At 45.8% G+C, this 22,431-nt stretch overlaps 1 protein-coding gene across 1 annotated transcript in view; it reads left to right on the top strand.

Annotated features, from left to right (window-relative positions):
• Nucleotides 1–52: 52 nt before the first annotated feature.
• The window catches only part of LOC311145093 (rho-related BTB domain-containing protein 1-like), a 64,767-nt gene continuing 42,388 nt past the window's right edge, over nucleotides 53–22,431 (top strand). Inside the window, exon 1 of the mRNA XM_084181275.1 lies at nucleotides 53–164. Coding sequence (XP_084037401.1) covers nucleotides 136–164 — 29 coding nt within the window. The 5' untranslated portion in view covers nucleotides 53–135. The remainder of the gene's footprint in view (nucleotides 165–22,431) is intronic.

The following is a 22,431-nucleotide window of genomic DNA, read 5'->3' as shown; positions in this document are numbered from 1 at the left end:
AGGAAGATGCTACCTTTGTGACAGCGCTGAGTTTTTGTGCAACATTCACACTAGTTCTCTCAGGGCTCTTGAGTTGCCAACCTCTTCTTGCCTCCACTCCTCTCCCGCGCTCGGTCGAACCACGCTCGGAGTGGCATGTGGGTCAATACTGGAACAGTCGGAAGGTAGGCGAGAAACGTCAGTACAACAGTGTTGCATGCATATGGTCACGTGTTCACTTTGTGTTTCGGTTTGCTTTAGGATATTATGAAATATCTCACTGGTTCCCAAAGTTTTGAACTGTAAACAATAGGCTACAATTAGCCTCTTCGCTCCGGGAGACCTGTAGGCTCCAATGTAACAAGCATAATGATGGTAGTGTTTTTTGTGCACGGATGTCCTGCTGCTTGAAAGCTGATTGCGTTTCAATGTGGTGCAGCAATAGGCTGGGTCCGTTACGCAAGACTATCAATGCATCTCTTTTTGGTTGTATCCTACTTACCCTCTACAATAACGTGCTTTGGTCTAACAATTCAAACTCGATTGACGTTGCATTTCGTAAGGTTTCGTGTATATGTTTGGGATTATTCTTGTCAACACTGGAAATGCAATGATGTAGCCTATCAGTTGCCTACATGTCTATCTGATCAGTGAACACGATTGGGTCTCATACAGTACAAAAATACATATGAGCCAGATGCTTGGTTATGAATGGCTGATGCTTTGTTATGAATGGCTGCACATAGAAAATCAGTCAAAACACCCTCCATTGATGCAATTGTATGTAATAGTAGCAGCAGCTTCTTGTTTCCCTCAACGTTTTAACATGCAGTATCTCATAGAAAAGCTGAATAGCAGTTCAAATTGATTGTTGATTTATGATCAACAATGACACACACTGCCTGTAATAGTGATCCAGGTCATTAAGAGGATTATGTGGCTTTACCAGCAGTCACAGCTAAGGAGACGTGTCAGTCAGTACTCCAAAACATAAAATGCAGTCTGCAAATGATGCTGTTAGACGTTAGAAACATGCTTTGGTTATGTGTTGACCAAACCCAATGTGATGTGCGGAAAGGTGAAATTTTATTATGGATGGCATGAGAGGTAGTGTGCTCCCCAAATATGTTGTAACAAACACATAGCATTGCATCTGCTTAGGCCCTGTGCTCAGGAAGTAGGATTTAACCAACCTGCAACAACAACAAAACTGGTCTGCTGCTGCTCTCGTTGAATGACTGCCTTTAGCTTACATTCTATATTCTATTGCCTTATGTATTCATTCTATTGCCATATGTATTCATTCTAGAGGATGCAGGACAAAGCAAGCCACTATGGTGACCAGGGTGTGTGTCAACAGTTAGGAGATAACATGCTGCATTGACCCCCATGGAAGAGGCAGCCAGCAGTGAATGGCTTCACTGGCTACTGCAGTGACAGACAGAGAGGGAAAGAGAGGCTAGTGACTGTGGCAGACAGGCAGATTTATGCCCAATGCCAGAGGCTGAGACTGCCAACCCTGACAGAGCAGAGGCACCCAAGCTGAAGGCCTGAGCTGAGTGGAGTGACACAAGAGTGGCAAATATCCTGCAGTCCAAGGTAACACTGTGTTCATGTGGGCGGTTGGTTTCCTGTTACATTTTGTGAGTGTAATGCTTTCACCTTAAAAGCAGACAACAGTGTGAGTGTTGCGAGGGAGGTTCTTCTAATGATGAGTCGGCACGTTTGAGATGACAATGACAGTTACAGTTTGTGTGTTTTTAAGTGCATTTGGTGTTTACATATGCCTAAGCAGTTAGTGGTAGTCCAAGGTGATGTTTTGGTCACGTGACGTGCACCTGGCACTTATGAAACACTGTTAGGAATTTATGTTGAGTAAGAAAGAAGCCTGTCTGGAGTGTTCAGGCTACTAACAGACAGAATATGCATAGGAGCTGTCGAGAGAGAGAGAAAAGGAGGGAGAGATATGGCTTGGCCAATGAGGGGGCAATTCTCCATCACAAGGAGGGAGAGGGAGGAGGAGGAGGAGAAATAGGACAGAGCAGAATGACTTGTTTACAAGGCAGTGAAGAGGTAGAGGCATCCCCAAACACACTCCCATAGTGCCAGAGAGCTACTCATTAGATCTGTTGTGATAGATGCAGTTATAAATGTTTGTGTTGTGTGTGTACTGTGTGTTCCTATAGCTGTGTGTGTGCGTGTGCTTATGTGTGTGATTGTTTGAGTGCCCATATTGAACTGTGTGTTGTGTACATGCATGTGTGTGTGTGTGTGTGTGCGCACATATTGAAGTGTGAATGTGCATGTGAATGTGTGTATTGACGTGTGTAATGTGTACATGCATTTGTGTGTGTGTGCGCCAAAAACCCGGGGCAGTTTAATAATACAGGATGTTGTAGCTGGGTGCCCCTGCCTCTCCCCTGGCCCTGTATACAGCCAGGCTGAGGCTGCAGACTAGACCAGACTACCGCCTTATATAACCAGTCTGTGCCCCCCTCGCCTGTGGCAGCCGCTGTCTCCACAGATCCCTCTGTCTGTGTTCTCTCTCTCAAACACACACACACACACACATGCACGGACACGGCACACACACATGCAAACCTGTATCAATGCATAGCCTATGGTTCACGTTTTGCGAAGGTGTGAGCATCCTACCTACCAGCAATTAGTCATTTTCCATGAAGGGAGGAGACACTTGGCGACTTAACAGTCGGCAACTAGCGAGCGAGCGACCGGTGTTGAAAATGTCCCAAGTTTATGCAAATGTCATACATTTATAATAACACATCTGTCTTTCCATTATTGGGAGACCTATTCACTGTTTAGAGTGTGTGCACACATGTAAATGTATTGTGATTGTAGTGTGTGTGTGTGTCTGTGTTTGCATGTGTTCGTGTGCGCTTGCGTGTATGTGTGTGGAGAAGGCTGTGGCGGGAGGTCATTGGGGGTGTTACAGGTAGCCAGCTGTGTTAGGGTGAACTCTAGCCCTGAGGAGGTGGGGGAGGAAGAGCAGGATGAGAGATGGGGTTTATGGAGCGCTGGGGTCGAACGGCTGCTACCACTGGAACGGTTACATAGCTCAGAGTGAGGGAGTGGGGAGAGACGCGTCTGCCTGCTGCTCATCGCATGGCCCTAACAGAGAGAGAGAGAGAGACACACATAGAGAGAGAGAGAGAGAAACACATAGAGAGAGAGAGAGAGAGAGAAACAGAGGGGAGTTTGGAGGAAAGAGAGATGGGTCATTCCATGTCATTTCAGCAGGCCATGTCACCTACCATCGCAGATTGTTCTGAAATCGTTTCTGTAGTTAGACACAGATAAGATTAGCATTCCTGAGACATTATTTAATATATAATTTGATCTCTGAGAAATTAAGCTAATTGATTGCACCCAAATTGGCCAATTTTTATGTATAGGATTCATATAATATTCAATAAATATAATACCTAACATCCGATTAGGACCATATTTCTTCTTACATTTACATTTACATTTTAGTCATTTAGCAGACGCTCTTATCCAGAGCGACTTACAGGAGCAATTAGGGTTAAGTGCCTTGCTCAAGGGCACATTAACGTCATTTAGCAGACGCTCTTAGCCAGAGCGACTCACAAGTTGGTGCGTTCACCCTATAGCCAGTGGGATAACCACTTTACAATTGGGGGGGGGGGGGGTAGAAGGATTCCTTTATCCTATCCCAGGTATTCCTTAAAGAGGTGGGGTTTCAAATGTCTCCGGAAGGTGGTGAGTGACTCCGCTGTCCTGGCGTCGTGAGGGAGCTTGTTCCACCATTGGGGTGCCAGAGCAGCGAACAGTTTTGACTGGGCTGAGCGGGAACTATGCTTCCGCAGAGGAAGGGGAGCCAGCAGGCCAGAGGTGGATGAGCGCAATGCCCTCGTTTGGGTGTAGGGACTGATCAGAGCCTGAAGGTACAGAGGTGCCGTTCCCCTCACTGCTCCATAGGCAAGCACCATGGTCTTGTAGCGGATGCGAGCTTCAACTGGAAGCCAGTGGAGTGTGCGGAGGAGGGGGGTGACGTGAGAGAACTTGGGAAGGTTGAACACCAGACGGGCTGCGGCATTCTGGATGAGTTGTAGGGGTTTAATGGCACAGGCAGGGAGGCCAGCCAACAGCGAGTTGCAGTAGTCCAGACGGGAGATGACAAGTGCCTGGATTAGGACCTGTGCCGCTTCCTGTGTAAGGCAACAATTAGTTGAAATAATTCTTAACAATTAGTAAGACCTGAGGAATCCAATAAAATGATCAATAGCCACCCACAGACTGCCGACGCCAATCCCACCCCAACAACCAGTATACAGTATCAGTTTTCTGTCTGACAAGTAGTATGAAGCTGCTGCTTGGAATACTGCTTCTTCAACCTTTGTAATGTATTCCCTGTGAATCTGGTGATGGTATCAACTCCTAAATATGCGAGAACTGCGCCATTTTAAACCCCAAGTTTTTAGCAGCATCATGGTGAAGCACTTTACAATTCACCGTGAGTGCATGGGGAGAGTGCGGCTAAATCTAACTCTGGTCAATTGTAGGGTAACTTGGGGAAAATGCCAGTATACCTCAAAATCTTTTTTTTTGGGGGGGGGGGGGGGGTGACTTAAAATATTGTGATGAGATATATTTTATTTTTAATTGAGCAAGAGTAGTTGCAACCAGGGAAAGTGTTTTGGGGAAAGATTGTGACATGAAATGGTTTCTGTGAGAAGTACAGGGAGTGGGGATTTACCCCATGTGGCGGATTACCCCAAGTTACCCTAACAAGTAGGCCTAAATTATATTCACTGTGTTTCAGGAATGCTAATCTGTTTCTAACTACAGAAACGACAGAAACGATTTCAGAACAATCTGAGATGGTGGGTGTCGAAAAGACAGAGTGAAATTAGAGCCGAGTGAGAGAGAAGGGCAATAAGGATGGTGAGCAATGGAAACAGTGAAAGAGGAAAGAGTAGTGGATGGAGAAAGGGAGTGAGCATTGGGAGAGTTGAGGAGGTGGGGAGCTGAGTTATTCAGTCTTCCTCTATGAAAGCCCCCACTGCACTGCACTGACCCAAACCTGTACTGAGACACTCCTCTCAAATGTGCATGAGGCTGTCTTTGTCTGTTCTGTATCTGCACAGACCCCCTGCATACAGTAGCACTACAGCCCAGTGGTTAGGGGATGGTATGGGGTGCATTGAAGGGGAGGTCCCTCCCCCCTTGTTTTGTGGGTCCCCCCCAGATATTTTATGAGAAGGATATTGGGCTAATCATTAGCTAGATCAAAAAAATAATTATTTTAACTAGTTAGCATCCTATTGATGAATTGTATGTCCCAAAAAACATACATAAACACAGTGAATATAATTTAAGCCTACCTGTTAGGGTAACCTGGCGTAACCCGCCACCAGGGGTATTTCCCCCTGCCTGTACTTCTCACAGAAACCACTTCATGTCACATTTTTCCCACAAACCTTCCCTGGTTGCCACTACTCTTGCTCAACAAAAAATGTAATCTGTCTCATAACAATTTTTTAAGTCACACCCCCCAAAAAAGATTTTGAGATAGGGTGGCATTTTACCCCAATTGACCTGTGTTAGATTTAGCCCCACTCTCCCCTATGCACTCGTGTGAATTATAAAGTACTTCACCATGATGCTGCTAAAAAACTTGGGGTTTAAAATGGTGCAGTTCCCGCATATTTAGGAGTTGATAAATAAATAAAATAGGAATGGAAAGCTGGGACCTCCCTATCTTTAACAAAGGCCATTAAAACTACTGTTTTCCCCGCGAATGCAAGAATTGTTGTGCATTAACTGCTTGTCAGAATGCAGGTTTCCCTCCCTATGGCACTCGTAACTTGTCTGTGCCTCAAGAGGAATATTTATCTTTATTTAACACATCTTAGATTTCTTATTCAGTGGGGGAAAAATAATTTAGTCAGCCACCAATTGTGCAAGTTCTCCCACTTAAAAAGATGAGAGAGGCCTGTAATTTTCATCATAGGTACACGTCAACTATGACAGACAAAATGAGAAAAGAAAATCCAGAAAATCACATTGTAGGATTTTTAATGAATTAATTTTATGGTGGAAAAAATAAGTATTTGGTCAATAACAAAAGTTTCTCAATACTTTGTTATATACCCTTTGTTGGCAATGACACAGGTCAAACGTTTTCTGTAAGTCTTCACAAGGTTTTCACACACTGTTGCTGGTATTTTGGCCCATTCCTCCATGCAGATCTCCTCTAGAGCAGTGATGTTTTGGGGCTGTCGCTGGGCAACACAGACTTTCAACTCCCTCCAAAGATGTTCTATGGGGTTGAGATCTGGAGACTGGCTAGGCCACTCCAGGACCTTGAAATGCTTCTTACGAAGCCACTCCTTCGTTGCCAGGGCGGTGTGTTTGGGATCATTGTCATGCTGAAAGACCCAGCCACGTTTCATCTTCAATGCCCTTGCTGATGGAAGGAGGTTTTCACTAAAAATCTGACGATACATGGCCCCATTCATTCTTTCCTTTACACGGATCAGTCGTCCTGGTTCCTTTGCAGAAAAACCACCACTTTGTTTCCACCCCCATGCTTCACAGTAGGTATGGTGTTCTTTGGATGCAACTCAGCATTCTTTGTCCTCCAAACACGACGAGTTGAGTTTTTACCAAAAAGTTATATTTTGGTTTCATCTGACCATATGACATTCTCCCAATCCTCTTCTGGATCATCCAAATGCACTCTAGTAAATTTCAGACGGGCCTGGACATGTACTGGCTTAAGCAGGGGCACACGTCTGGCACTGCAGGATTTGAGTCCCTGGCGGCGTAGTGTGTTACTGATGGTAGGCTTTGTTACTTTGGTCCCAGCTCTGTGCAGGCCATTCACTAGGTCCCCCCGTGTGGTTCTGGGATTTTTGCTCACCGTTCTTGTGATCATTTTGACCCCACGGGGTGAGATCTTGCGTGGAGCCCCAGATCGAGGGAGATTATCAGTGGTCTTGTATGTCTTCCATTTCCTAATAATTGCTCCCACAGTTGATTTCTTCAAACCAAGCTGCTTACCTAGTGCAGATTCAGTCTTCCCAGCCTGGTGCAGGTCTACAATTTTGTTTCTGGTGTCCTTTGACAGCTCTTTGGTCTTGGCCATAGTGGAGTTTGGAGTGTGACTGTTTGAGGTTGTGGACAGGTGTCTTTTATACTGATAACAAGTTCAAACAGGTGCCATTAATACAGGTAACGAGTGGAGGACAGAGGAGCCTCTTAAAGAAGAAGTTACAGGTCTGTGAGAGCCAGAAATCTTGCTTGTTTGTAGGTGACCAAATACTTATTTTCCACCATAATTTGCAAATAAATTCATAAAAAATCCTACAATGTGATTTACTGGATTTTTTTCCCTCAATTTGTCTCTCATAGTTGACGTGTACCTATGATGAAAATTACAGGCCTCTCTCATCTTTTTAAGTGGGAGAACTTGCACAATTGGTGGCTGACTAAATACTTGTTTTCCCCACTGTAGTTATACTTAACTTATAGTTATAAGCAGTGGTGTAGCATGCACCCCCGCAAGGCGTTATTGATATTCGGTATTGAAAATCATACAGTCAGTATTTCTAAATACCCCGGTATATGGTATAAACGGTATATCGCCCAAGACTAGTGTGTGTGCGCGCGTGCGTCCATGCATGCGTACATAGGTGTGAGTGTGTTTCCTCCTTGGCCAGACGGAGTGTAGCAGAAGGTTTGTTTAGGTGTTGATGAAGGGAGCAGCAGGCAGGGAGATTGATCCTCTCACTGCAGTCTGACGCCTATCAATATGTCACAGGCAACTGAGGTGTGTAGGGTGAAGTTGCCCCTAGACACTATTCTTGGGTCAGTTTAGCATTTTTCCCACTAATACTTAAGGTAATGATTGGGGGAAGGTTAGCTGATCCTAGATCTCTACATAGTGAAAAACTTCAACCTAGAGCAACAACTGGATTCTCATTCACATCTAATACAACCTTTCATTACTCACTTTTCCATTATTAGATGAAGTTGAAACAATCTGTTAATATAGAGGTTTAAATAAGGCCAGCACTGATATAGAGATATAGTAGATATTTTGATTTTTATATGCTCTTTTCAAGGCCATGGCCTAGTAACACACCCGAAGTATTGGCTTGCACCTTCCTCAGTGTGTCTACTTTCCACTATGACATTTTCAATCCCTGTAATACAGGTGACAGCCTAACAGGTGATGTCTAGACTGCTGCTTTACTCAGGATATGTACAGTATCAGTCACTGGCTGTGAATGAAACCCTACACTGCTCTCACAGTGTCTAGTTACTGCTGCCTCTCACAGCCAAGCTGTGTGTGTTTGTGTGTGTGTGTACTGACCTCTGCGTAGTCAAACTAGGCCATGGCCAGATGCTGTGCCACAGGGTGATGGTGTAGCACTCCAGGACTCCTGTCTGATCCCCCTGAGAAACTATCCACTGCTCCCAGTTACATCACAGCTCACATCTCCCCATGCCTCACAGCCTGCCTAAGCCTATTACACACCAGACCCATGCACCCCCCCCCCCCCACACACACACACACACACACTAGGTCAGCAGGATATGGGCAAAAAATAGAATAGCGATAAAAAAACAAAAAATAAATTATATTTGACTTGTGATATAATCAAAACACTTGGGTGAACTGTTGGAATTATAGAAATATAATGATTTATATTAAGAAGCAAAGTGGAAAGCAGCATTGTTCTTGTTTGGAACAATCTGTTAACTGCATTTAAAATCAAATCAAATCAAATTGTATTTGTCACATGCGCCAAATACGACAGGTGTAGACATTACCGTGAAATGCTTACTTACAAGCCCTTAACCAACAATGCAGTTTTAAGAAAATAAGAGTTAAGAAAATATTTACTAAATAAACTAAAGTAAAAAAGTTAGGCAATAAAATAACAATAACGAGGTTATATACAGGGGGTACCGGTACCGAGTCAATGTGCGGGGGTACAAGTTAGTCGAGGTAATTGAGGCAATATGTACATGTAGGTAGGGGTAAAGTGACTATGCATAGATAATAAACAGTGAGTAGCAGCAGCGTCCGGGTAGCCATTTGATTGATTGTTCAGCAGTCTTATGGCTTGGGGGTAGAAGCTGTTAAGGAGCCTTTTGGACCTAGACTTGGCGCTCCAGTACCGCTTGCCGTGCGGAAGCTTGGCTTTACTGGGCCGTACGCACTACCCTCTGTAGCGCCTTATGGTCAGATGCCAAGCAGTTGCCATACCAGGTGGTGATGCTCTCGATGGTGCAGCTGTAGACGTTTTGAGGATCTGGGAACCCATGCCAGATCTTTTCAGTCTCCTAATGGGGAATAGGCGTTTTCTTGCCCTCTTCACGACTGTATTGGTGTGTTTGGACCATGATAGTTTGTTGGTGATGTGGACACCAAGGAACTGTGAAGCTTTCAACCCGCTGCACTACAGCCCTGTCGATGTGAATGGGGGCTTGTTCGGCCCTCCTTTTCTTGTAGTCCACGATCAGCTCCTTTGTCTTGCTGACGTTGAGGGAGAGGTTGTTGTCCTGGCACCGCACTGCCAGGTCTCTGACCTCCTCCCTATAGGCTGTGTCATCGTTGTCAGTGATCAGGCCTACCACCGTTGTGTCATCGACAAACTTAGTGATGGTGTTGGAGTCGTGCTTGGCCACGCAGTCATGGGTGAACAGGGAGTACAGAAGGGGACTAAGCATGCACCCCTGAGGGGCCTCCGTGTTGAGGATCAGCGTGGCAGATGTGTTGTTGCCTACCCTTCCCACCTGGAGCCGGCCCGTCAGGAAGTCCAGGATCCAGTTACAGAGGGAGGTGTTTAGTCCCAAGGTCCTTAGCTTAGTGATAAGCTTTGTGGGCACTATGGTGTTGAACGCTGAGCTGTAGTCAATTAACAGCATTCTCACATAGGTGTTCTCACATAGGTGGGAAAGGGCAGTGTGGAGTACAATTCAGATTGCGTCGTCTGTGGATCTGTTGGGGCGGTATGCGAATTGGAGTGGGTCTAGGGTTTCCAGGATGATGGTGTTGATGTGAGCCATGACCATACTTTCAAATCACTTCATGGCAACAGACGTGAGTGCTACGGGGCGGTAGTCATTTAGGCAGGTTACCTTGGCGTTCTTGGGCACAGGGACTATGGTGGTCTGCTTGAAACATGTAGGTATTACAGACTCGGTCAGGGAGAGGTTGAAAATGTCAGTGAAGACACTTGCCAGTTGGTCCGCGCATGCTGTGAGTACACGTCCTGGTAATCCGTCTGGCCCCGCGGCCTTGTGAATGTTGACCTGTTTAAAGGTCTTACTCACATCGGATACGGAGAGCGTGGTCACATAGTAGTCCAGAACAGCTGCTGCTCTCATGCATGCTTCAGTGTTGCTTGCCTCGAAGCAAGCATAGAAGGCATTTAGCTCGTCTGGTTGGCTCGCATCAATGGCCTGCTCGCGGCTGGGTTTCCCTTTGTAATCCGTAATATTTTGCAAGCCCTGCCACATCTGACGAGCGTCAGAGAATTTGACCTAACAGAATAGCATGCAAACGTATAGTGAATCTAACAGCAAGGAGGAGGAACTGCGCTGCTTGAGTGACAGGGGGCGAGGCTTGGTGTGTGTGGGAAGCAGCCGCAAGAGGAGAGAGGGAGAGAGATGACACACACAGTAATCTATAAAAACGGATGTGACATTTCAAAATATTGCATGCGATATGGATTAGGGTTGAATATTTTCCTGTTTCTTTTTACAAATGTTCCATCCTGAGAATAAATCACTTTTCTCCCAGGTATCCTGGTATTTCCCGCCAAAACCGGAAGTGTCCTTCAAAAGCATTATAAAGCATATAAATAGGCCTATGTCTGGATTTGATTTGAGTTTTGATCCAAAATTCAAGCCTGATGCTACCTGAGCCTGATGAGCCATACATTAAATAATGTTTTTGTCCTACATTAAAGACATTTAATGAGCCCAAGCCCAAGCCCAAAAAAGCCCAAATGATTGTGCCGTTATCCAATACATATATGATATAGGCTACTGCACATTACGCACGACAGAAAAACATAAAAGCCCATAGATGTAGCTAGCTATATGCTCTCTTGGGTAAATAAATGAAACTAGCTCCAGTAGGCTAATCTTTTTGAGTGTGAACTGTATTACTGTATTGTATTATACTGTATTATATGGACTGAAATTACGCACGTCGTTCAAACCATGATGAAGAGAACATGCGATTCTGATGCAGCAAATGCAGCCTACAAAGTTACAAGTTATAGGCTAGCGAATTTGATTCTAATTTTGAAATTTAATAGGGTATATTTGTATAATTAGTAGGCTGACGCATATATACCTTTCATATTGTTTCCCCTAATGTTATTAGCCTACCTCCTCTTTCTCTCTCTTTTTGCTTCAATCCTTCCTCGCTTTCAACAGTTAAATGAAATAAGTTTTGTTGTCCTTATCTTCATTATTCTCATGACATCCTTGAATAATATAGGACTAGAATTAGATGCAGAAGGCTTTCACTTCTCTTCACGAAGATTGAAGGGTTATGGGTCTGAATAAATAACTGCTATAGCCTACCGCCATCACGTGTTCTCTCTTCTTTCAAACTATCCGTGAGTTCTATTGGCTGCTGTATTTAACATTCAGCAAGCAAGAGCTTGTGTCCCTTTTCGAATAGTTAATTGGCAGGGCCGGCGTTATGGGGGGGCCTGCCCATCCAAATAAAATGCCAACAGGAAGACTCATCAATCTCAGTTAAAGCATCTGAGCAAGCGAAACAGCGCCCCTCTGTCTCAGTATGTGTAGACCATGTATCTGATGCTGTCTGGACCAAAAGAGTATGGCATGTCATACTATTTCTGGCCAGACAGCATCAGATACATGGGCTATATATAGAGGGCTGCTGTTTCGCGGATGCTTTCTCAGGTGATATAGTTTCAGCAGAGAGGAGGAGGCGAAGCGAGAGGGCTCACTCTTGCCAAAATCTGTCCAGTATGAGCACAATGCGTTTCAATGGGAATAATATGCAGACCTAAGCTTGTCCCTTGCCTTCCCGCCTTTGGGACAAAGACTCCGATTGTTAGGGCGAAGAGATGAGCATCTCGTCATTATATACAGATCTCTGGTTTCAGCCTCTTGCAAATTGGAATGGGAAGTTGGCGGTTGCACAGTGCACTGTTAGGATGCTGGATTGCCCTAAAGTAATTGTATGTTTCGCCAACATTATAGAATTACTCCTGTCTAAATAAAATCATTCAAAATTCTTCACCGGGGGCCTCCCGAGTGGCGCAGTGGTCTAAGGCACTGCATCGCAGTGCTAGCTGTGCCACTGGAGATCCTGGTTGGTGTCCAGACTCTGTCACAGCCGTCCGCGACCGGGAGACCCATAAAGCGGCGCACAATTGGCCCAGCGTCGTCCGGGTTAGGGGAGGGTTTGGCCGCCCGGGATGTCCTTGTCCCATTGCGCTCTAGTCGACTCCTGTGGCGGGCCGGGCGCATGCACGCTGACACGGTCGCCAGGTGTACAGTGTTTCCTCCGACACGTTGGTGCGGCTGGCTTCCTGGTTAAGCGGGCATTGTGTCAAGAAGCAGTGCGGCTTAGCTGGGTCGTGTTTCAGAGGACGCACGGCTCTCGACCTTCGCCTCTCCCGAGTCCGTTCGGGAGTTACAGCGATGGGACAAAACTAACTACCAATTGGATACCACGAAATTGGGGAGATAAAACAATAACAAAAACTATTCTTCACCAGGGAGCATGACAGTCACAGAGGATCATTAGCTTATCATTTTTTGTGTCTCTTGAGTATAAAATGTTGCATCAAGAAGAAGGGGAGGGGAGTGTGGCGAAGGTATGGTGCGTCTCTCTTCAGAATTCATTCATATGTAGGAAAGTGCCCATTTGGCAGTCTTAACTCACCATGTACACCACAAATGTTTTCTTCGCCTCACACAAGTCAACAAAGTCTGTTTTTTAACATCCATTGCGAATGATAGTTCTTCAGTATTTGAAAAATCTTTCCAACACTCCCACCCTCGATAATCACCAAGACCTTTGAAAGAGCAAAATATCATGATATGATGATCTCATATATCCAGTGGAAACATCTTTAAAAAACATATTTATGTCCCGAGCTCACTGGCGCAGTGTCACGCCCTGGCTCTGGGGACTATGTTATGTTGAGCCAGGGTGTGTAAGTCTATGTTTTGTATATTGGCCTGAGTGACTCCCAATCAGAGGCAACGAGTGTCAGCTGGTTGTCTCTGATTGGGAGCCATATTTATCTATCGGTCTTTTCACTTTGTGTTGTGGTTTCTTGTTCCTTTTGGTTTGTGTATCGAAGGACTTCACGTTTCGTTCATTGTTTTGATCGTGTGATCTAGTTAATAAATATAAATATGTTCACCCGCAACACTGCGCCTTGGTCTCTCCATGACGATCGTGACAGAAGAAACCACCAAGACAGGACCAAGCAGCGTGAAGAGGAGAGTGGAAGGACCTGGGATCAGGGGAGTAGGAGTTTCGGCTGGGCCACGCTAAGTGAAGAGGAGAGAGGCTGGTCTATGAAGCAATGGATCGAGAGTCTGGCGAGAGCTAGGGAGGCCTGGTCCACGGGGAGGAGAGAACCCCAGAAAATTTTTAGGGGGGGGCTCATGACGTGGACGACGGGGCAGCCGGAGGCCGCGATGGAGCGGTCCAGCGGGTGTGCAGAGGAGGCCGCCAGGTTAAGGGGGCCACTGGTCACAGAGGAGAGGGAAAGTGTGGAGGCACGGCGAGAGGTACTGGGGTGTATTACCAGTCCGGTCCGGCCCGTTCCTGATCTCTGCATAGGGCCAGTGGCGTGTGTCCCCAGTACGGTTCGGCCTGTTCCTGCCTCTCGCACCGAGCCTGTGGTGCGCGTCGTCAGCCCTGTCCGGCCCGTTCCTGCTCTCCGTACCAAGTCGGTGGTGCGCGTCGCCAGCCCGGTCCGGCCCATTCCTGCTCTCCGCACCAAGTCTGTGGTGCGCGTCGCCAGCCCAGTCCGGCCCATCCAAGCTTCCCGCACCAAGCCAGTGGTGTGCGTCGTCAGTCCGGCACGGCCCGTTCCTGCTCTCCGCACCAAGTCTATGGTGCGTTTCGTCAGCCCTGTCCGGCCCGTTCCTGCTCTCCGCACCAAGTCTGTGGTGCGCGTCGCCAGCCCAGTCCGGCCCATCCAAGCTCCCCGCACCAGGTCAGTGGTGCGCGTCGTCAGCCCGGTCCGGCCCGTTCCTCCTCCACGCATCAAGCCAGGGGTGTGCATCGTCAGTCCAGCACAACCCGTGCCTGGGTCATGTCCGGAGCCGGATCCGCCGCCGAGGCGGAGTGCCCACCCGGTCCCTCCCCTGTTGTGGTTGTTTGGCGCGGCCGGAGTCCGCGCCTTTGGGGGGGGGTACTGTCACGCCCTGGCTCTGGGGACTATGTTATGTTGAGCCAGGGTGTGTAAGTCTATGTTTTGTATATCTATGTTGGCCTGAGTGACTCCCAATCAGAGGCAACGAGTGTCAGCTGGTTGTCTCTGATTGGGAGCCATATTTAACTATCGGTCTTTTCACTTTGTGTTGTGGTTTCTTGTTCATTTCGGTTCGTGTTAAACCGTAGACGTCACGTTATCGTTTATTGTTTTTGATCGTGTGATCAGTAAAATAAAAGGATATGTTCACTTTCAACGCTGCGCCTTGGTCCACTCTGTTAGACGATCGTGACACGCAGGAAACTCTGAGGGCCCGGAGTAGGCTAGTAGATACAATGTTGCAAGTTCGCAAGCAATGGCTTCAGGCCTGACTAAGTGATGATTTGATACAATGTTGCACTTCACTAGCAATAGCTCAAATCAAGACAGATAGAAAGGGAGGCAGGCAGGCGGAGTACAGAGATGAATGTGATTGAATGGACCGGAAATGATCAATATAGAGTTGTGTCATGCAGCCCTTATGTTTTGATTTCTAAGACATTCCCAGTTTTATAGGCCTATCACAACTAAATAAATAATGGATTTTATTGTGATGGCTATATTAAATGCATTTATTTGACTTTTTTAAATGTAGATGTTCCAAAGGCAATTACCGTGAGACCGGCAGTCATTTGCATGACATTTACAGTCTGACATAATTTCATGACCGCCACAGCCCTAAATGTCAATATTGTGATTTCGATGTGAATTCAAATAATTGTGTAGCTCTAACACACACATACGTGTGCATTTACACACACACACACACACACACACACACAAACATACAAAACATGCATCTTTGTCTATCTTACACATGTAGACACTCTCAAATACAAACATGTGCCTACTCTTGCATGGGCCAGTGGTGAGAGAGCTGTGACACACTGACTTTCTTCAATGCCTCACGCAAATTCACTTACACACTCTGTCCTACACATACAATACGTTCTCTTCCACCCCCAATTAAACCTCCAGCACACAACACCTTCATTGGCATACTTGGGGAAAAAACTAGGGATGCAAATGTTGTTCAATTTTGCTGCCAACTAACTGACCATAATTAACCGGTCAACAAACTGTAAAAAAAAATTCCAAACAGTACATTTATGTGACCAACAGAATATACTATCAGAGATCTGTATATAATGATGAGATGCTTATGTTTCCGCCCTAACAATGGGTGTCGTCCCAAGGCGGGAAGGCAGGCAACAAGCTTAGGCCCAAAATAAGCCCATAGAAACGCATTGGACTTATTTTGGACAGATTCTGGAGAGAGTGAAACCTCTCGCTTCGCCTCTTCCTCTCTGATACTATGCATGCATACAAGGACCTGACATTTTTCATTAAGGGCTTAATGGAAACATGCAACAATGGCAAGTCTATCGTCTTACAGTAAAAAGGCTATAGCCTATTATTGAACATGCAACTACTGTAATGAAGCAGCTAATAAAACGTAATTTTCAAACATTAGCTCAAATGCAATTAGCAGAAAACACAGTTCTATATGTGACAGAGATGAAAATCTCCATTAGAATCTTAGAAAGAGGGGGAATCTAATAGCAACTACTATGATGGGTTGCTATTATGACTAGGATTGTGCCTTTGGCTTCTGGACAACGAAAGAAAGTTGATATGAAAACCAATCGAACAGGAGAGATAAAATAATTGCCTCCACGTTTCTATGGATGGAAATTCGCATGGCTACTTTGAAGCAAGGTAACACATGCCTCATTATTTGAAGTTTAAGTAAAACATTCAGGTTTCAAACAATTATACTGCCTCAAGCTCACATTGCAAAGTGGTGGGTTACACACTGATAGTCAACGGTAAGCAGGCTATACCCAATGCATCTGGATGGCGAATGGGAGGCACGCTTTACGAGTTGAGATTGAGAAATAAATATAGCTCATATTTAATCGTGGCCACCAAAGTATTTAACAGCAATTGCATTTAGAATTGTTGTTTGTTGCGAAATGACTGGGCTTACAAAAGCATGTTTCACTCCAGTAGCCTACAGGCTTTTTGAGGAGCTACTCTCTCGCTGTCTGACAGATTGTAGGCTATTCCACTCCTCAAACTAGGCTCTGTATGCTGTGTGCGTGTGATGAATAAAATGCATGACGACTAACGAAAATACACACGCGGCAATTTCATTTCACACAAATATGCAAATTAACCTATAGACCGATAAGCAAGACCGGTCAAATAACGGTTAACCGTTAACATCCCTTGAGAAAACGTAAAATACGGTTGTTCTCAACCATCAGTGGTGGTGTGTTGATCCCATAGGAATGACTGTCTGACATGTCTCTTTATCACCATATTGCGCTCTCTCTCCCGCTCCCTCTTTCCCTCCTTTTTTCCATTTACAACTCTCAGAGAGAGCTGTTGTTGGTCCACTCCTCTTGCAGCTGCTGTGGCCATTAAGTGAAGCTCTGTTACATAAGGATAGGATGTAGTAACTTTTACTACTCCCTCTATTGCAATACTACCTGACTCACGTAAACCTACGCACCTCACTATGTGTCTTAGAAAGACAGAGGAAGGGAGAACTAGGGATGGAGCACAGATAAAGCCTAGAGTAGACAGCCATTACTCCCTCAGTTCCCTCGGAATCTCTCAGGGTTGGCTCACTCTCTCCCCTACTCACATGCAGTGGCTTGCGAAAGTATTCATCCCCCTTGGCATTTTTCCTATTTTGTTGCCTTACAACCTGGAATTGAAATTTATTTTTGGGGGGGTTGTATGATTTGATTTACACAATATGCCTACCACTTTGAAGATGCAAAATATTTTTTATTGTGAAACAAACAAGAAATAAGACAAAAAAAACAGAACTTGAGCGTGCATAACTATTCACGCCCCCCAAAGTCAATACTTTGTAGAGCCACCTTTTGCAGCAATTACAGCTGCAAGTCTCTTGGGGTATGTCTCTATAAGCTTGGCACATCTAGCCACTGGGATTTTTGCCCATTCTTCAAGGCAAAACTGCTCCAGCTCCTTCAAGTTGGATGGGTTCCGCTGGTGTACAGCAATCTTTAAGTCATACCACAGATTCTCAATTGGATTGAGGTCTGGGCTTTGACTAGGCCATTCCAAGACATTTTAAATGTTTCCCCTTAAACCACTCGAGTGTTGCTTTAGCAGTATGCTTAGGGTCATTGTCCTGCTGGAAGGTGAACCTCCGTCCCAGTCTCAAATCTCTGGAAGACTGAAACAGGTTTCCCTCAAGAATTTCTCTGTATTTAGCGCCATCCATCATTCCTTCAATTCTGACCAGTTTCCCAGTCCCGATGGGAAAACATCCCCACAGCATGATGCTGCCCCCACCATGCTTCACTGTGGTGATGGTGTTCTCGGGGTGATGAGAGGTGTTGGGTTTGCACCAGACACAGCGTTTTCCTTGATGGCCAAAAACCTTAATTTTAGTCTCATCTGACCAGTGTACCTTCTTCCATATGTTTGTGTAGTCTCCCACATGGCTTTTGGCGAACACCAAACGTGTTTGCTAATTTTTTTCTTTAAGCAATGGCTTTTTTCTGGCCACTCTTCCATAAACCCCAGCTCTGTGGAGTGTACGGCTTAAAGTGATCCTATGGACAGATACTCCAATCTCCGCTGTGGAGCTTTGCAGCTCCTCCAGGGTTATCTTTGGTCTCTTTGTTGCCTCTCTGATTAATGCCCTCCTTGCCTGGTCCGTGAGTTTTGGTGGGCGGCACTCTCTTGGCAGGTTTGTTGTGGTGCCATATTCTTTCATTTTTTAAATAATGAATTTAATGGTGCTCCGTGGGATGTTCAAAGTTTTTTATAACCCAAACCTGATCTGTACTTCTCCACAACTTTGTCCCTGACCTGTTTGGAGAGCCCCTTGGTCTTCATGGTGCCGCTTGCTTGGTGGTGCCCCTTGCTTAGTGGTGTTGCAGACTCTGGGGCCTTTCAGAACAGGTGTATATATACTGAGATCATCAAATCAAATTTTATTGGCCACATGCACCGAATACAACAGGTGCAGACATTACAGTGAAATGCTTACTTACAGCCCTTAACCAACAGTGCATTTATTTTTAATAAAAAAGTAGAATAAAACAAAAAAGTGTTGAGAAAAAAAGAGCAGAAGTAAAATAAAATAACAGTAGGGAGGCTATATATACAGGGGGGTACCGGTGCAGAGTCAATGTGCGGGGGCACCGGCTAGTTGAGGTAGTTTAAGTAATATGTACATGTGGGTAGAGTTAAAGTGACTATGCATAAATAATTAACAGAGTAGCAGCAGCGTAAAAAGGATGGGGTGGGGGGGCAGTGCAAATAGTCCGGGTAGCCATGATTAGCTGTTCAGGAGTCTTATGGCTTGGGGGTAGAAGCTGTTGAGAAGTCTTTTGGACCTAGACTTGGCACTCCGGTACCGCTTGCCGTGCGGTAGCAGAGAGAACAGTCTATGACTAGGGTGGCTGGAGTCTTTGACAATTTTGAGGGCCTTCCTCTGACACCGCCTGGTATAGAGGTCCTGGATGGCAGGAAGCTTGGCCCCAGTGATGTACTGGGCCGTACGCACTACCCTCTGTAGTGCCTTGCGGTCGGAGGCCAAGCAGTTGCCATACCAGGCGGTGATGCAACCAGTCAGGATGCTCTCGATAGTGCAGCTGTAGAATTTTTTGAGGATCTGAGGACCCATGCCAAATCTTTTCAGTCTAATGAGGGGGAATAGGCTTTGTCGTGCCCTCTTCACGACTGTCTTGGTGTGTTTGGACCATGATAGTTCGTTGGTGATGTGGACACCAAGGAACTTGAAGCTATGAACTTGTTCCACTACAGCCCCGTCGATGAGAATGGGGGCGTGCTCAGTCCTCTTTTGTTTCCTGTAGTCCACAATCATCTCCTTTGTCTTGGTCACATTGAGGGAGAGGTTGTTATCCTGGCACCACACGGCCAGGTCTCTGACCTCCTCCCTATAGGCTGTCTCATCGTTGTCGGTGATCAGGCCTACCACTGTTGTGTCGTCGGCAAACTTAATGATGGTGTTGGAGTCGTGCCTGGCCATGCAGTCATGGGTGAACAGGGAGTACAGGAGAGACTGAGCACGCACCCCTGAGGGGCCCCTGTGTTGAGGATCAGTGTGGCAGATGTGTTGTTACCTACCCTTACCACCTGGGGGCGGCCCGTCAGGAAGTCCAGGATCCAGTTGCAGAGGGAGGTGTTTAGTCCGAGGATCCTTAGCTTAGTGATGAGCTTTGTGGGCACTATGGTGTTGAATGCTGAGCTGTAGTCAATGAATAGCATTCTCACGTAGGTGTTCCTCTTGTCCAGGTGGGAAAGGGCAGTGTGGAGTGCAATAGAGATTGCATCATCTGTGGATCTGTTGGGGCGGTATGCAAATTGGGTGGGTCTAGGGTTTCTGGGATAATGGTGTTTATGTGAGCCATGACCAGCCTTTCAAAGCACTTCATGGCTACAGACGTCAGTGCTACGGGTCGGTAGTCATTTAGGCAGGTTATCTTAGAGTCCTTGGGCACGGGGACTATGGTGGTCTGCTTGAAACATGTTGGTATTACAGACTCAGTCAGGGACATGTTGAAAATGTCAGTAAAGACACTTGCCAGTTGGTCAGCACATGCTCGGAGTACACATCCTGGAAATCCGTCTGGCCCTGCGGCCTTGTGAATGTTGACCTGCTTAAAATCGGCTATGGAGAGCGTGATCACATAGTCATCCGGAACCGCTGGTGCTCTCTTGCATGCTTCAGTGTTGCTTGCCTCGAAGCGAGCATAGAAGTGGTTTAGCTCGTCTGGATGTCTTGTGTCACTGGGCAGCTCGCGGCTGTGCTTCCCTTTGTAGTCTGTAATAGTTTTCAAGCCCTGCCACATCCGACGAGCGTCAGAGCCGGTGTAGTACGATTCAATCTTAGTCCTGTATTGACTCTTTGCCTGTTTGATGGTTCGTCGGAGGACATAGCGGGATTTCTTATAAGCGTCCGGGTTAGAGTCCCGCTCCTTGAAAGCGGCAGCTCTACCCTTTAGCTCAGTGCGGATGTTTCCTGTAGTCCATGGCTTCTGGTTGGGGTATGTACATACGGTCACTGTGGGGACGACATCATCGATGCACTTATTGATGAAGCCAGTGACTGATGTGGTGTACTCCTCAATGCTATCTGAAGAATCCCGGAACACGTTCCAGTCTGTGCTAGCAAAACAGTCCTGTAGCTTAGCATCTGCGTCATCTGACCACTTTTTTATTAACCGAGTCACTGGTGCTTCCTGCTTTAGCTTTTGCTTATAAGCAGGAATCAGGAGGATAGAGTTATGGTCAGATTTGCCAGATGGAGGAAATTAGGTAGAACTGATTAAAGTTTCCCTGCATTAAAGTCCCCGGCCACTAGGAGCGCTGACTCTGGATGAGCATTTTCCTGTTGACTTATGGCCTTATACAGCTCATTCAGTGCAATCTTAATGCCAGCATTGGTTTGTGGTGGTAAATAGACAGCTATGAAAAATATAGATGAAAACTCTCTTGGTAAATAGTGTGGTCTACAGCTTATCATAAGATACTCTACCTCAGGCGAGCAAAACCTCAAGACTTCCTTAGTATTTGATTTTGTGCACCAGCTGTTGTTTACAAAAATACACAGACCGCCACCCCTTGTCTTACCGGAGTCAGCCGTTCTATCCTGCCGATGTAGCGTATAGCACGCTAGCTGTATGTTGTCCATGTCGTCGTTCAGCCACGACTCGGTGAAACATAAGATATTACAGTTTTTAATGTCCCGTTGGTAGGATAACCGTAATCTTAAGTCATCCAATTTATTCTCAAATGATTGAAGATTGGCTAATAGGATTGATGGGAGCGGCAGTTTACTCGCTCGCCGTCGGATCCTTACAAGGCACCCCGACCTACGTCCACGATATCTCCGTCTCTTCCTCATGCGAATGACGGGGATTTGGGCCTTGTCAGGTGTCTGTAGGATATCCTTCACGGCCGCCTCGTTGAAGAAAAAATCTTCGTCCAATACGAGGTGAGTTATCGCTGTCCTGATATCCAGAAGCTCTTTTTGGTTATAAGAGACGATGGCAGAAACATTATGTACAAAATAAATTACAAATAACGCGGGAAAACACACATAATAGTACAATCGGTTAGAGGGCTGTAAAACGGCAGCCTTCTTCTCCGGCGCCATTATAGTAACAATCATGTGACAGATCATGTGACACTTAGATTGCACACAGGTGGACTTTATTTAACTAATTATGTGACTTCTGAAGGTAATTGGTTACACCAGATCTTATTTAGGGGCTTCATAGCAAAGGGGGTGAAAACATATGCACGCACCACTTTTCCATTATTTATTCTTTTAGAATTTTTTGAAACAAGTAATTTTTTTCATTTCACTTCACCCATTTGGACTATTTTGTGTATGTCCATTACATGAAATCCAAATAAAAATCAATTTAAATTACAGGTTGTAATGCAACAAAATAGGAAAAATGCCAAGTGGGATGAATAGTTTTGCAAGGCACTGTAGAATAAGGTAGTCTGTACGGTACAATTTGTTTTGGCCCAGCACTGGCTTTGACAGCTCTAGGACTTCAACGGACGTGGAATATTCCAAAGGGAATGTGTTGTTTGTTGTAGCTTTTAAACAAGACCTGACATTGTTTGTTTTGGCCTGTAACAATTTTGTCTCGATCTGTAGCAACAGGGACATACAATGTGTGAGACGAGAGGAGCAGGAGTTGGTGGGAATGAGTGGGGGGGGGGGGAGCGGAATAGCCACTGTCCATCATCTCATGTGTCCGATGAATGGGTGCCATTTTTAGCCGCTCTGTGTGTCACTGCAGGGACGAAGTGCTACTCCGCCGGCATCTACGTCAATGAAATAATAATAAGCCTATGAATCTTTCAAATGGCCTATTTATGGTACCTTGGATGGGTCAGAGTGGTAGGACAGGACTGCAGGTCTGGTCTGCCAATA

This window comes from Coregonus lavaretus (genome assembly GCF_964263955.1).
Source record: "Coregonus lavaretus genome assembly, chromosome: 17".
Lineage (NCBI taxonomy): Eukaryota > Metazoa > Chordata > Actinopteri > Salmoniformes > Salmonidae > Coregonus > Coregonus lavaretus.
Note: the sequence above shows the minus strand (reverse complement) of the source record. Positions and strands in the feature narration are given on the sequence as shown.